The sequence below is a fragment of the Pleurotus ostreatus genome (genome assembly GCF_014466165.1).
Source record: "Pleurotus ostreatus strain PC9 chromosome Unknown scaffold_7, whole genome shotgun sequence".
NCBI lineage: Eukaryota > Fungi > Basidiomycota > Agaricomycetes > Agaricales > Pleurotaceae > Pleurotus > Pleurotus ostreatus.
In genome coordinates this window covers 2689458-2704220 of record NW_023503162.1, presented here as the reverse complement: position 1 = coordinate 2704220, position 14763 = coordinate 2689458, and the positions used below count along the sequence as shown (strand labels likewise).

The window sequence follows — 14763 nt, the reverse complement described above, 5'->3', positions numbered from 1 at the left end:
ATCCTACCAGGAAGTAATTGCAAGGTCAAACAGAGGGCTACAGAAGGTTGAGTTACTCGTGACAGTCGTGTGAATTTGGTTGGAAACAGCATTGAGTCGACGACTCTGACTGCCACTGGTTAACACCTCATGTAAGGTTTCGATGCGTGTGTACAAGTTGAACCTTGAGCATTCGTTTCCGATGCCTTCTGGGCCTGATGCTCGTAAAATGCGTATGAAGTAAAGTGAGATTATGTCATTGTGCAATTTCAAAGTTGACAAGCCTGGCCGTGTAGCCACCATTCGTCAAAAGCGGAGGCACCAACATCAACTTTAACAGGGAAAGACTTTCCAGCAGTATAACGACTGTATTCGGACGGATATGACCTCTTCAAATCGATGGATCGAAGAAATCGGTTCTCCTCGTACAGCTGATCCACAAAATTACTGTGGTTACCACCTGGCTTAAATCCGGACAGGCGTAGGTACTGGATAGGCATAGTGGCGAGCGCTTCGGTGATGGGTAGAAAGTCTTCCAGAATGCCAACCTACGCGGCCGGGTTTCGAGTCAATATATGAGACAATCAATAGGGGGAAGACTCACACTGCGTAGCATCAACCAAACACACCGAACGTTAGAGACAAGGGGCGCCAGCTTAAGCAGATCATCTGCCACACAGTGCAGTGATCGAAGGTTATCGAAGGCTTCGTGAGTTTCTGCATCATCCGTCTTGATCGTAACGTCGAAGACAGGCGTGTTCAAGAGTAGATGGGAGACCTTTCTACCCGACATGACGGAGACCGCAAATACCAGCGGTGCCTGTAAGACACGTAGACGCGGCAATGCCGATGGGGCAAGAGAGATGGCCGAGTCAACGGACGATAGCGAAAGGTACTCTAGCGATGGTTGAGCTTCTAGGAAGTGGGCGAAAGCCTCGACGTCTTGTACATTATTAGAACATGCGAAGTGGGTGAGAGAAAAGGGATAAGTCGTAGGGGCGAGCGACGGGAAGGCAACAAATGGTTCCCAATGATAGAGTAAGTTCAGCCGTTTCAGATTGCGCAGGCGGGCCAATATAGTGTCGAGAGCGGCGGTCTTTCGATTGCCAAGCGACACCGAATTCACCGTAATGGAAGTGGTGAGCGATTGAACGTACGACGATAACCTATCGCTCTCCCCAGTGATCCTCAGATAAAACCCCTGCAAACGACGCAGGTCGTGTGTCGTCGCCACGAGGTCCCTATAGAGAAGGGGTTCGGCAAGTGCCTTGAATGCCCGGGATACGAGCAGAAGAGGGAATAGCGCCTCTTTGCCATCGACCAGCTCGAGTATCATCTGGAAAAGCTCAGGAGGGAGAGGAGGCGATTCCATGGTGGTGGTGCACTGATAAGCCGCTTTCCGTCGCTAGACCTCCGTTATCCCGTTATAAGCGTGCGGACTTTTCCATTCGCCATGTCGCCATCAATTGATACGTAAGGCTGTGCTAACCATCTGGCCGATCCACTTCATCTGCCTGCGCGAAATACAAGGACAAGTACCCGGGGCAGGAGAGGAAGGACTATAGAGGACACAAAGAAGGTTGACGTTCTATACTTAAACTTAAGCGCTGAGAGAAGTGTTATAGTCAGGGGGCATTCCTACCATGGCCACCTACCTGTCATGTATGGCCAGAATCCGAAGCTTCACTTCCATGGTACCGACCGCTGAGCTTTCGAGACAGCCGTAAACGCTGAGTCGGCGAGGAATAGACCCAAATCACTGTATTCTTTCTTATTCTTATTTTGTACTCGATTGTGGTGTAACATCGACAAGAAACTACCGACGGACAGATGTTGTCAAGCAGTGGGCTCGGAGGTGCAGGTACTGAATGCCTCCTGGGAAAGCGTGTGCATAACAATCGCGTCCTTGGGGCGTATCTCATCATACTGTGTCACGACATCAACACCAACAACTGATGAAGCAGTTCCATGCCTATTAGCGAAGGCGACAATCAGTACTTACTCTTCTTAACAATCCGTATATCAGCGTTGATAGATTACTTACTTCGTTTGGAGATGCTCTATAACCAACTCTTTCTGCACGAATTGAGGGAAGAAGTGCGTGCATCGATTGCATGTATACAAAAACGTCTTCGCTAACGCTACCGAGTCCTCGCGTTGTTTGACGGCAGTAGAATCCGAGGGAGAAAGAATATAGAAGTTGGGATGGCCGTGAGTGGTAGCTTCGATGAAGTGATGGACCTAGATAATGGAGTAGAAACGAAGGGAGCGAACGTCAAGCGCCGCAATAAAAAAACAGCGCACTTACGCATTCACGCCAAGTCATAGCCGCTCCCGCTGTGTGCTCACGGCAATCCATACACTGAATCCTCGCATCGACCCGATCCAAATCCTTTGGTTGCGCCGTCTCCACTCTAAGAGCCGGCTCCCCACCCAAGCCTGTATTGATCAATGCGATAAGTGCCCTAACGGCCCCAGAGCCCCTCGAGCTCCATTGAAGCCCGCTACGAAGGAGACCGTCGCCATCACGGCGCAATACAGGCACAACATCCGCCCAAGATATACACACCCTCCTTGACTTTGACGACCTCGGGGTCGGGATCAACGTTGCGACTGACCTTGAAGACGAGGGAGGGCGGGAAATGGGAAATGGGAGTGTGGGGGAGGATGGCGAGGACGGCGAGGACGAAAGAGACGTGGAGGGTGGAGGAAGCTCTAAGACCGTGGTAGCAAGATCGAGGTCTTCGAGCTGTATCTCAGCTCGAGGCGGTGTATCCTTTTTGAGCTCGTCTACAGAGCGTGGGGTCTTCCCCGTCTCCCTGTCGTCGTCCTTTGTCGATACTTGGTTCTCATTCTCCCCATGCTCTTCTTTCGCATGGTTTTGATTCTTTGCCTCCTCGTTAACACCGGCACGTAAGACCTTTAACAACCTCTGCCGCCTCCTCAATCCCCAGCCCTCGATCTCGCTCCTCATCCTCTCTCTCAGCTTCAAATGGGCAAACTTGGGATGGTCGATATCAAACTCCTCCTTCCCCATCTCTCCACTGCCGCCGTCAATGAATTTATCATTGATCAACTCCTTAAAAACGCCCACCCCCATAACGTACTCTGCACCAGGTAACGCCGCCCACTGTTCAGCAGGCAGCTCTTTCGCGATGGAAAGGTACAACCTGGCGATAGCGCTACGCCGAGAAATGATTATCTCGGCGCGCTCGCGCTCGAGACGCCGGGATTTCGCGAATGCGAGGGTCTGAGTGATCCGGGGGAGGAGTGCAGACCAATCTGAAACGAGGTTAGATGCAGGGGGCAAAGAGGGGGAAGAGGCTGACCTGCGTCGGTGAACTGCTTCTTGGGTGTGGCCAATGCTACAAGCTTCAGGGCGACGCTCTGCACATCGCGTGGGTCGTACCCAGCATCAAGACATCGCGACCTTATACTGGCAACGAACCCTTCCCATCAGCACCGTGCAGATGCACGCATTGTCACGAGAAAGGAGAGGAGGGCCGTGACTCACAGTTTCGCAAACATCAGTTTCTGTTCAACTTTATCGGCGGCATTCTTGCGCGACAATTCGTTTATCCAGGGCTGCATATCCGCTGCTTTCTGAACACCAATGAATAAGTACTAGACCACGTGCACGGGTTGTCTCCTCGAACCGACCTTCGAAACGAGGAGTACGAGTGCTTTCCTCTCCTCAATAAACTTCCCAAGTGTGTCCTTTGTCTCTACGTCATCCCCGGCGATATTCGCCTTGAATTGTTCAAAGCTGCGTTTAATTTCCTCCCAGTCTGCCTTCCAGTATATACGGACGGTTGGGCCTGAGCCACTACCATAATCTGCGTAGAAATGGCGCGGTTATCAAGGAGCTCGCGAGGCAAGAGAGGCAAGGGAATACGTTTGCTGGTATAGTTGAACACCATATCCCGTAGTGGACTTTGAGGTCCTTTGTCCTTGGCTATCGGCTCCCTAGATATCACGATGCTGGGTACAACAACATTTCCACGTGAGCATCCGGGGGAAGAAACAGGATAGAACATACTTGTGCGGTTTATCCAAGCAGTCTTGACATATCCTCCGCATTAAGCAGAAATTCGGTAATGTGTCTCCCTTTCCACAGCTCTATACATAGCCCCTCCCTTCAATCAAATTCACGCAAACAGCAATTGAATAGTAGTGCTCACTTCGCAGATGAGCGCTCCGAAGAGCAAGTCCGCCCATTTGAGGTAGGGAAATCCATTCGGGTGTTGAGGAGCGTTCTCCGCGCGAAGAAGCTTGATCCACACGGTGTTGGCTTCAGGACTCGACAGGAAAACATGGAATTCAGGGAGTGCGGCGGAAAGCTCGACGGCGTCTCGTGGTGAGAGCCATTGGAGCGTCTATTAAAGTCAATATTCAGCGCAGGCGTGTAAGTGGCGATGGCGGTTGTACCTGATACAAAATGTCGATAGGAAGCTCAAGGAGGCGGCGAAGGGGCATCGTCGCCGTGGTTGGTAGAGGGTACGCGACGTGCGCGTGACTGTGACATAGAAGTCACCTCGTGGCCGAGAGTGCTGAGCGAGCGCGCCACTGTTCTGAAATTTTGGAAGATTTCGCTCGTTCTCATGCTTTCGACCTCAACTGCCACAACCGAAGACAAGGCTAACGGCATTCTCGCAGTGTGCGGGCTGTAAGTCTGATCACTCATTCACCAAAAGAGCCACAAATAACGCAAGCAGCTCATCCATATTTATTCCAGATGCAGGAGACAATTCGCGAAATATACGTGTCCTTCGTGCAATGTGCCGTACTGTTCGTTGACCTGTTTTCGATCTGACGTGCGTCGTGTCTTCGTGGGCTGTCTGCGCCGCATTGATCCCACTTATCTGCGTGTTTGCAGTCCCATGGCCAATGCTCCGAAGGTTTTTACCGGAAGGAGGTGGAGACAGACATCCAATCGGAGCCTTCGAAGACGGCTGAAGAGAGGCGCAGGATGATGGATTTGTTGAAGAAGTTCGAGGAGGATAGTTTGAAGCAGGACGATGGGGATGGGGACGATAGTGATGGAGATGGGAGCGACGACGAGACGAACGAATTATCAAAACGTCTGCGTGGTGTTGATCTCGGCGAGTCGCTCTACTTCTTGCTTTCGTTTGTGTTCTCAAAGGGGGGATTCTTTCTTAGATTCGACATTGCCGGACGATCTATGGACGCTCCTCACACCCTCGCAACAACAGAAATTCCTGAAGGCACTCCAAGACCCCTCGAGCGAACTCGCACAACAACTCCTCGCGAGTGAGCAGATCGAGAAGGATACGGTCTTACCTTGGTGGAACGACCACAATCATGGCTTTCTTGAACCCGACGGAGAACACGAGACTGAACTCAAGGATTCGCCTCGGTACGGAAAGGACCCACGCCCGATGCCAATTCCTACGCGTCTGGTTACACCAGTCGAGGGCGGGCCTTCGTTGGTATACAACATCGTAGCTGTCCTGTAAGCTTGTTTCCACTCATATCAAAGCCTACATTAACATCCCGATCATAGCATCACTTATGCCTACACAACCCGCTGCTTCGCCGTATCTCCACTCTCCTCCATCTCGCCCCACTCTCCCGATGTCCTCGAGGCGCAACGGACAATCGCACGGGTAACACCGTTCCTTGTTGAAAGGCGGGCAACTGCGGTGTTCGGGAGCGTGGGGGAGGTGGTGACGGACATTTGGGCAAGGCTTGGGCAGGTATGCTACTCATATCCTTCCCTCGTGAACGGAAACCAAACTAGACCTCTCCTATCAGGGTAATAATGATAATAACGAAGCCATGAGTGTGTTCCTGGGGGACGCGGCGGAGCTTCTGCGGCCTCTGCCCGTCGTGCCATTGCCACCCTTGCCATTGTTATCTTCTCCTCAAGACCCGGACCCGGACCCCTCATACGATTACAACGCGCACCCACACCGCCGGTCTGTTCTCGCGCTGTCAGACCTGTACCATCTATATTCCTTTCCATCTTCCACTCTACGCGGACCCACGAAAGTGAACCCAACAACGCAGAAGCTCGTCTTCTACGGCGCCCGAATGCTCGTGCTGCCCTCCCATGTGCTGTCCATAGTTGCGCAGGAGTTACTGGCATATATCGAGCTGATGAAGAGGGAGCGCTCCGTGCAAGCGTCTGAGTCCGCTTCGGGGGGTACCTCGACGGTAGTTAGGGTGGGGGCGGGAAGTAGCAAACCTTTGGTTGAGGAACTTTAGCATTTCGCGCCGCCCAAAGTACTACGTAAGAACCTAGTCCATTCGCGAGTCTACACCTATCTAAGGTCGTCTCCTACCAGTAAACAATCATCGCATACCTCCCTCTCCGCCCCAGGATGAGATATCAGAGACCCAGCACGTCCTTCACGCGGTCATCCCTCGGAACCATCCTGATCCTGAACGGCACAGGGGAGCGCCCGGACAAGCCGTCGTACTCTTTGAGGTCGATGGGCTCGCCGGGGATCTCGTGCATGCGGAAGGCCCAGAGGATGCGGGAGATGCAGAGGAAAATCTCGCGCTCTGCGACCCACATTCCGGGGCATATGCGGCGGCTGGACGGAGATGTGAGTTGCGTAGATCAATGCAGGAGAAGGAGAAACGTACCCGGCGCCGAACATCCAGTGGTCGCGTTCGTAGGGGTTTGCGAGGTTTGCCGACTCGGATGAGAGGGTCGAGTCTTTGATGTAGCGCTCCGGCTGCAAACGAACGTTGACATCGTCAATCGATGGCGGCGTATTATTTGGGTCTTTGATTGGGACTTACGTTGAAGATGTGGTGATCTGTGTGCCGGCTGGGGTCGTGATGCATCGTGTACTGCACAGCCAGGCGTAAGCCCCTCGGTACGAGTGAACGAAGCGCAAGTACTTACTGAGTTGATGATGACGACGGAGTCTTTGGGAATAAACTGCCCCCGGTACGTGAAGTCTTGCATACTGAAGTGGGGAGCCCCCAGCCAGAATGGGTTATGCACCCGCTCGATTTCCTGCGCACAGCGCAAAGACGAAAGTAGGATCGCGTTAGCTCAACTCTACGAGGTGAAGAAGTAGGGGTGGAAGGTGAGTGTACCTTTATGATAGCGTGGATGTAGGGCAAATTCTTCTCGTCTTCGAGAGTGGGCAATCGATCCCTGCCTACGACGCGGTCCAACTCTTCGTGAGCCTTCGCCTGTATTTCGGGGTATGTAGGTATCAGGGCGGAGAACCACTGTATGATCGATCCGGTCTATCCAGTCATCGTCAGAACCTCCACCCTTATCCCCACAGGATATTTAACGTACCGTCTCAACGCCCCCAACCATGAACGCCGAACACAGGATCGATATATCCTTGTGATCCAGCTTCTCTTCCTCCCTCGCCTCCAGAATCGCTTTGGCGAAGCACTCGGGGACTCGCTCGCCCGATTTCATGCGTTCTTCGAACTCGAGGGCCATGCCACCGTAGGTCTCGACGAGGGCGCGGTGGAGCTTCTTTCCTCGCGAGGTCATGCGGTTGGGCAGCTTTTGGAGAAGGGGGATGAAGTCGACGAGGTTCGAGACAGGGCCCGTGCAGTTCCTATATCCCCACTGTTTAGTAAGGTTACAAAGTAATATCACAGAAAAACGAACATAAATTCGCGCGAGAGCTTGAGGGCATGTGCCACTAAGGGGTGGTTTATCGAGTCCGTACGATCCCCGTATACGATGGACATCATATTGTTGAGCGAGCATCGACCAGCATGGGGTTGAGGGTTGATCGGCGCTGCCCCGGCCTGACCGTGGCGATACAGCTCCTTCAGTAACTCGGTCGCCTCGAAATCCAAGGTATGATTGTAGCCGTCTACCGCTCTCTGTACCAGGAAAGCTGAGGCAATCCTACGGTGTTTTCTCCTTCACATCGACGTAGGTCAGTCATAATTGCTTGTCCCTTTAGACCGCCTAGACATATCACTCACCAACATTCATTGTATGGGGTATCGGTGATGCCCCTCCCCTCAAAGATAGTCTGCGACTTGATGAACATATTCTTTCTGGATGAGAAGATAGCCCCATTTGTCACGATGAGATCTTTGACGATCTGTGGGTCAGAGATGATGACGAAGAGCTGATTTCCCAGCCAGAAGGAGTAGAGCGGTCCGAACTTCTTCGCCCAGTAGTCGAGCGTTAACTCGGGGTAGTGCGTGAGGAATGGGAAGGATCCTGTACGTGTGAGGATGCGAGGATGAGAATGATGAAGCGATATAGAGGCGGCCAAGGATATGTGTATTTAATTAGCGTTGTGCTTACCTAGGATGGGCAACCCGATTGGGCCTGGAGGTATGGAGTAGCCGTGTTTGTCGACGAGGCGGGAAGGGAATACCCACTCCCTAAAGTGGTAGAGAAGGAATGCTATGGCTGAGAGCGATGCAGATAGGACGGCTAGTTGGGTATTGGATGCATTTTGGTGAACAATTCCGAGGGCGAGACGTTGAGCCGAGAATGAAGAGTTCGAGGTGGACATGAAATCCATACTCGAAAAGGGTTCTGGAGAAAAAGGTGCTTCAATTCGAAGCACGAAAGCGCACTTGCGTGACTCTCTTATAGACGCAGCATTAGTATAGAAGAAATGGGGATCCTGTCGACACTAATTCATCGGCCACGTCCCATCTTCTACTGATGGGAAAATCAAGATGAACGTTAGCTGTGAGTGGAAGAATAAGATCCAAAAGGCGAGAGAAACTTGACCCGCTAGTCGCGCGGGAGCCAAGAATCCAGTGATGAGTATATCGTCCGTGTGGGTTTCTCTACGAGGTGCTAAGGCATTCAGCGGCTTAAAATTAGATCATAGAACTTCGCACCTAAACTATGTCACGCGTGCTTTGGTCCGAGCTTGTCTTTGTCCTTACAGTCCGAGTACCATGCATCAACGGCGCGCGCATAGGGGAGAGAGATCCGGGGAAAGGACGGCATTCGGGAAAATGCGTGTACGCGCGCGCGTAACAAACATATCTCGGTGGCTCTCTCTCGAAGTACATATGATCATGAGGAGCGGCCAGAGATGACACCGCAGGTTCTACGCAGAACACGTCCAACAATGCTATGTTTACGCTTGAGACCTTTGTCGTCTACCGATATCCAACGCTTAGCATGAACAGCTTCTATAAACCAATGATCAATGATGGATTTTGAATTGCCTTATGCGGCGCAAATCTCAAGACCTAGCGGGAGTTACCGGTCAGATATGTACCGCTTGCAAGATAATTAGAGTCGCTTCTGGAAACGGTAGACCGACGGTAAAAGGAGTCACAAATCGACGCTGGAGGCGGAGGTCTTTATGAAAACCCAGGCGCCCACTAAAGGGCTTCCTGTGTACGTTAGAATGGATAGAAAGTTAAAACGGATGATGTGATTGCATAACTATGCCCTCTCACACCATTGCTTCTGACTCTCCCTCGAGGTTTCATTGAGGCCGGCCTCGAGCGCTGACTTAGGTTCTTAGGCTGCCTATTTACGTGCCGGAGCCAGCTGATCAAACGCACAAATGATGTATGATGCATGACATACTGATTGGAACATCTGTTAATCTCTTGCGAGTATCCACACCGATTCGGAGGCCTCCAAAAGGATGCGAGGTCTACTTATTGTTTCAAGATTGTCTTGTGGTCGTTCGTCCTACTTATGGGGTATTATTGCGAACAGAACGAAACTTTACGGCCATCCCGGCTTCTCAGTGGTCCAGGTGGTACATACATAGCTCGCCTGCGAAACACTTAATTCCAGCCTTCGAGGCGGAACGCCATGGTCCTTCTTTGGGCATATTTAGAGAGAACATATGAGCAGCTATTCTTACAACTCACTCCGTGTGTGCGAATGCGAGCAGGCCTTGTGAATGTGATTTGTGCCGTGGGAGGATGATTTGAGTGTTCTGGGAGTTAAGGTGTTCAACGTTGATGTCCGGGAAGCCGACGACTAAAAGAACACCATCGCGTGCCTCTCCGTGCATAGAATGATTGAAAAGCGGTACTTTATTTCCTTCTTGATTAATTTGATGAAGGCATCGAATCATCAAGGATTTAGAAAAGCAAGGTCCTGGGAATGACGGAAACACTGCCAGCCGATTTTCGTAAGTTCGCTAGAAATAGAAACCTCAGTAAACGTAGACATGGCATCACCATGACAAGCGGTTGCGTGCACCGAGTGCCATTCATCTGCAATTTATTACTCTTCCGTAACGATGGTTCCAGACAAACACGCGAACGGGAGAAGTTCGTCCAGAATGGAATCGTAGAGCGTGTGTATCGTAGGAGTAGAGCTTTTCCGGAGCTCTCGGTCTTGCGTCGTACTTAAGGAGGCATTCGAGTTCACAAAGGGAGTGGGGTTCCAAACGAAAGCGACGAGTGGAGAGATCAATGTTTGAGGTCCTCTCGACGAGGATATCAACGGTGATAGTGATCTAGAGGAAGGTTGATGGAGAGGTTGATTTCGGACCTTCGGCGCTTCGTCGGAGATACCTCGACTCGTATGTAGATTATCTGTTCAACGAAGGTGTATGTAGCCTCAGTTGAGATCTTCTTCAGGCATTGTGAAGCATCCCCGTATTGATTGCAGAAAGCGGCACTAAGGTAAGATTCAGTGAGAAGACGAAACGAACGGGCCGCACGAAGATTGCCCAGAGCAACGGCGACAGCCTCAATGTGTCCAGGAAGATTCGAGCAGTCCCTGAAGGTAATTTGAGTGCCATGACAAGGGAGGTGATGAAGAGGCTCCAGTGATGAGGGTGGGTGAGTATCGGCGCCCGAAACTAAAGAACGTCGCGAGAACCTGATGGTATCAACCAGCCGGTCAGATCGCGAGAGCTTTCGTATAAGAGCAACCTAGCGGCGTTAACTGAAAGCTGTATCAAGAGGTACTGCACCCCAAACTTCTACGATAAAGTCTCCCAGCGCGAAGAGGAACAATCCTGCCCCTTGAGTTCGGGCGTCCGGTGGTTCAACGTTCAGGCGTCAGCGGATTGTTCGATGAGAAGTGAAAAAGTCGACCGCAGTAAACAGAGAACCTTGGCGGCGGAATCCCATCCCTCGGTTGCCGACCGGGGATGACCCGAATTACAACAAAAACAACAAAAACGGAGGGTCGTCGAGCACGCCCTGATAAAAATAAAATCCAGGAGCGTCGCCTAGAAGTGTTATACAAGTTGACAACGAACAATCGACCACTCGTGTAAGCGAAACCACGCTACCTCCAGCAGAGTAAGAACTCACGTTCGTGTCATCATTGGCAGCGCTAGCCCCGCGACGCTATGCGGAAGGGTCTAGGTTGCCTCACCCTGTGGGCGCGTATTTTCAGTCAGTGTGACGGGCTATCGTTGAGGGCATCTAGCTCTTGCCAATTATGATGCTGGAGCAAACGTTCGCCATAGATCCTGAAAAATAACAAAAGAGTACGGTGATCCGAGTCTGTACTTGCGTCGCTTGAGTCAAACAAGAATGAAGATGGTTTGATTATGTAAGACGGCGGGGGCGGGACAACCACCTTTGGCAAATGCGACATTAGGGCAGGCTCCTGGAAGCCCGAGCGACCGGCGCTTAACGTTTAACGCTAACGCGTGCTCCAACCTCCGCCGATGCTCCGCGATCCTTGCTCTTGCGCACGGGCTCCACATTGTCAACCACATCCAAACTGAGTACCGCGTATTTCAGTGATAAAGGAGTTTACAAATCTACAAACGCGTCCGTCAAATGCTGTCGCGCGTCGAAACTACTGTCCAAACTGCTCTTTCCATACGGGTTCAATGGATCTATGTCCCGACGTGTGTCTTTGTCGACGCCCTGCTTGGCATCTGCCAACCCCGACTTGAGACTGGTGCCGTTCAAAGATTGATCAATTAATCCACCGAAGGGCTGGCTTTCTGTGATAACTGGGTTACTATTGGTGTTGCTGTCGGGGTTAGCTCTTGGGACTCTGTCTGACCAGACGTTTGCGCTGCCATAACCGCCGGATGATGTGGCTATACGTGACGCGTAAAGTTAGAAATTGCGGCATGTTCTAGGTACGTGGCTCACTGTCGTTTCCTGGAGGATAATTTCCGACTGCTGGCGCAGGTTTGCTAGTTCCATCGTGTTCGTTTCCGCTTTTTGAACCTGATTGTCTGCTCGCGACTACGGCGAAATCGAATAAGGACTTGTCGACCAGATATAATTGAGTCCTTACCGTTACCGACTGCCAGTGCGCCAGCGTCCTTGTTTCCATATTCGCTGCTCATGATGGTTCTGCTTTCTTCCAGGACAATGGTGGTTATTATATGCGACCGCCTACTACATTGACGTCAGGCCCCCCTTCTGCCATAGGGGTGGCGGAACTTCGGCCCCTTAGCGAGGTGAAGGCGGGTGAAGGCTCGATTGAGGGGCACACCGGTGGCGCCGCGTGCTCACCTCGCACAGATTGGACAAACAACGATGAGTTGGGCTCGAGTGTATGGCGATCACCATCGATCACAACCCCCCGCTGCGAGGGCCGCCTCAGCAACCAAGTAGATTACTGACCAGTGAACTGACGGCCGAAGTCCTACTAAGTCTGGGTTCGAAAAGGGGATTTAGTGTTGCTTCCGAATACAATCATAAGCGGGTTCAGAGTTTGTCGAGGTTGCTCATCGTACTCCCGTCTGGGGAGTTTACCCATGTTTTCCTTCACTGTTCGTCTTTATCGTTCCACTCTTTCCCCTCCCATATGAGGCCATTTTTCTTTGTGTATGCTGCGCTTTCGGTGCTGCCCAGCGACTATGGCGTAAGGATCGACTGCGCCGTCACCCTCAAGCATGGACATTGAGCCCTTTGCTTCGCGAATTGTCTTGGCCTCAGCGGGCGTCAGCTGAAAAGCTGGAAAGAAGCGGTCAAGCAACTCCGCTGACAATAATTATACCACGTAGTGCGTAGATTTCGGGTTTTCTTACTCATTCTCCGATTCACGTAGCTGAGCGCCTAATGTAGACAGGTGGAGCCGCAGCACACCTTCGAGACATATTCATAGTAACGAAGCTATATGTTGTCTTCTGCGCCGGCCACTGCGGAGCCCGTTTGGATGACTTGGAGACTCCTTATTTAATCCGCTGAATTTGCGTATACCTTGTTCACCCACGAAAACTTCACCGACACTCTACACTCACTCGATCAAACCTAAAACATGTCTGTCGAGGACGATATCGCTGCCTTGGTGAGTACTAGGCTACACATGTTGCGGCGGAAATTCTGACCGTCACCTATTTCTCAGGTTATTGATAATGGATCTGGAATGTGCAAGGCTGGCTGTGAGTGAACTTCACATCGTACTTCACCTGACTTCTCATCTCTCTTGCAGTCGCCGGTAAGTCTCTTAGCATGCAGCAAAGCAATGAAGCTGAACCGCTGTAGGCGACGATGCTCCTCGCGCTGTTTTCCCGTAAGCTGTCGCCGATCCTTCCACAACAAACTTGTAGACTGACGGTTCCCTCAGCTCGATTGTGGGTCGCCCGCGCCAGCAGGGTGTGATGGTTGGAATGGGCCAGAAGGACTCCTACGTCGGGTATGTCTATCATGTCCCTCCGTTACATTATTCAATTCCAACTCGAGTACGCAGCGACGAAGCCCAATCCAAGCGTGGTATCCTCACTTTGAAGTACCCCATCGAGCACGGCATCGTCACCAACTGGGACGACATGGAGAAAATCTGGCACCACACGTTCTACAACGAGCTTCGCGTCGCGCCTGAGGAACATCCGGTTCTGCTCACCGAGGCGCCTCTGAACCCCAAGGCAAACCGAGAGAAGATGACCCAGACCATGTTCGAGACTTTCAATGTTCCCGCTTTCTACGTGTCCATCCAAGCTGTTCTCTCCCTCTATGCCTCTGGTCGCACGACTGGTATCGTTTTGGACTCTGGCGACGGTGTTACCCACACTGTCCCCATCTATGAAGGCTTCAATCTTCCCCATGCTATTCTCCGTCTTGACCTTGCTGGCCGTGATCTTACCGACTACTTGATCAAGAATCTCATGGAGAGAGGGTATCCGTTCACCACCACGGCAGAGCGGGAAATTGTGAGGGATATCAAAGAGAAGCTTTGCTATGTTGCTTTGGACTTTGAGCAGGAGCTTCAGACCGCCGCTCAGTCGTCGGCCCTGGAGAAGAGCTACGAACTTCCGGACGGACAGACCATCACCGTCGGCAGCGAACGGTAAGCACTTGCACCATTTGTGTTGTGTTGTGCCTCTCGTCGTCTTGCTAGATTCCGGGCACCCGAAGCTCTCTTCCAACCCGCCATGCTTGGTATTGAAGGAGCTGGCGCTCACGAAACAGCGTAGGGTTATTGCACTCTCCTTTGCCGCCTTCGTCTAATCTCTCATGTGCAGCTACAACTCCATCATGAAATGCGACCTCGATGTCCGTCGCGATCTCTTCGGCAACATCGTTCTCTCCGCGGCACCACCATGTTCCCAGGTATCGCTGATCGCATGCAGAAGGAATTGAACGCGCTTGCACCGTCAAGCATGAAGGTGAAGATTGTGGCCCCGCCTGAGAGGAAGTACTCCGTCTGGATCGGTGGCTCGATCCTGGCCTCTCTCAGCACGTTCCAGAATCTCTGGTGCTCAAAGCAGGAATACGACGAATCTGGCCCTGCAATCGTTCACCGCAGTGCGTAGATTCCGTCAGTTGCTGATATGTTAATCTCCTGACACGCGGATTGGTTGTCGTTGCAGAGTGCTTCTGAGTTGATCTGGATGGATAGGACGTTTAGGCGTGCTCAACAGGTAGATGAATAGTATCTTTGCTTAGGATCAGTCATACATG

At 51.8% G+C, this 14763-nt stretch overlaps 6 protein-coding genes across 6 annotated transcripts; 2 read left to right on the top strand and 4 right to left on the bottom strand.

The window, feature by feature from the left end:
* Positions 1–248: 248 nt before the first annotated feature.
* PC9H_010174 (uncharacterized protein) lies at positions 249–1351 on the bottom strand (the record flags this gene model as incomplete). Its single annotated transcript, XM_036779668.1, has 2 exons — positions 249–527; positions 584–1351. 2 exons carry the CDS (start codon positions 1349–1351, stop codon positions 249–251), a joined length of 1047 nt encoding a protein of 348 aa, XP_036629057.1.
* A 464-nt stretch (positions 1352–1815) lies between these two features.
* Positions 1816–4455, bottom strand: PC9H_010173 (uncharacterized protein; the record flags this gene model as incomplete). Its single annotated transcript, XM_036779667.1, has 10 exons — positions 1816–1951; positions 2024–2220; positions 2288–3261; positions 3309–3415; positions 3494–3582; positions 3640–3815; positions 3875–3960; positions 4019–4098; positions 4161–4355; positions 4408–4455. The coding sequence occupies 10 exons, from the start codon at positions 4453–4455 to the stop codon at positions 1816–1818; spliced, it is 2088 nt and encodes a 695-aa protein (XP_036629056.1).
* A 125-nt stretch (positions 4456–4580) lies between these two features.
* Positions 4581–6207, top strand: PC9H_010172 (uncharacterized protein; the record flags this gene model as incomplete). Its single annotated transcript, XM_036779666.1, has 6 exons — positions 4581–4645; positions 4715–4793; positions 4856–5069; positions 5140–5452; positions 5504–5696; positions 5755–6207. The coding sequence occupies 6 exons, from the start codon at positions 4581–4583 to the stop codon at positions 6205–6207; spliced, it is 1317 nt and encodes a 438-aa protein (XP_036629055.1).
* Positions 6208–6331: 124 nt separating this feature from the next.
* On the bottom strand, positions 6332–8471 carry PC9H_010171 (uncharacterized protein; the record flags this gene model as incomplete). The annotated part of the gene is made up of 9 exons (XM_036779665.1): positions 6332–6539; positions 6592–6683; positions 6751–6801; positions 6857–6970; positions 7054–7209; positions 7265–7538; positions 7592–7852; positions 7918–8161; positions 8249–8471. The coding sequence occupies 9 exons, from the start codon at positions 8469–8471 to the stop codon at positions 6332–6334; spliced, it is 1623 nt and encodes a 540-aa protein (XP_036629054.1).
* A 3055-nt stretch (positions 8472–11526) lies between these two features.
* PC9H_010170 (uncharacterized protein) lies at positions 11527–12203 on the bottom strand (the record flags this gene model as incomplete). Its single annotated transcript, XM_036779664.1, has 4 exons — positions 11527–11620; positions 11669–11948; positions 12004–12099; positions 12152–12203. 4 exons carry the CDS (start codon positions 12201–12203, stop codon positions 11527–11529), a joined length of 522 nt encoding a protein of 173 aa, XP_036629053.1.
* Positions 12204–13120: 917 nt separating this feature from the next.
* Positions 13121–14615, top strand: ACT1_2 (actin; the record flags this gene model as incomplete). The annotated part of the gene is made up of 8 exons (XM_036779663.1): positions 13121–13150; positions 13208–13244; positions 13348–13375; positions 13430–13498; positions 13553–14149; positions 14201–14272; positions 14325–14412; positions 14433–14615. 8 exons carry the CDS (start codon positions 13121–13123, stop codon positions 14613–14615), a joined length of 1104 nt encoding a protein of 367 aa, XP_036629052.1.
* Between the last annotated feature and the right edge of the window lie 148 nt (positions 14616–14763).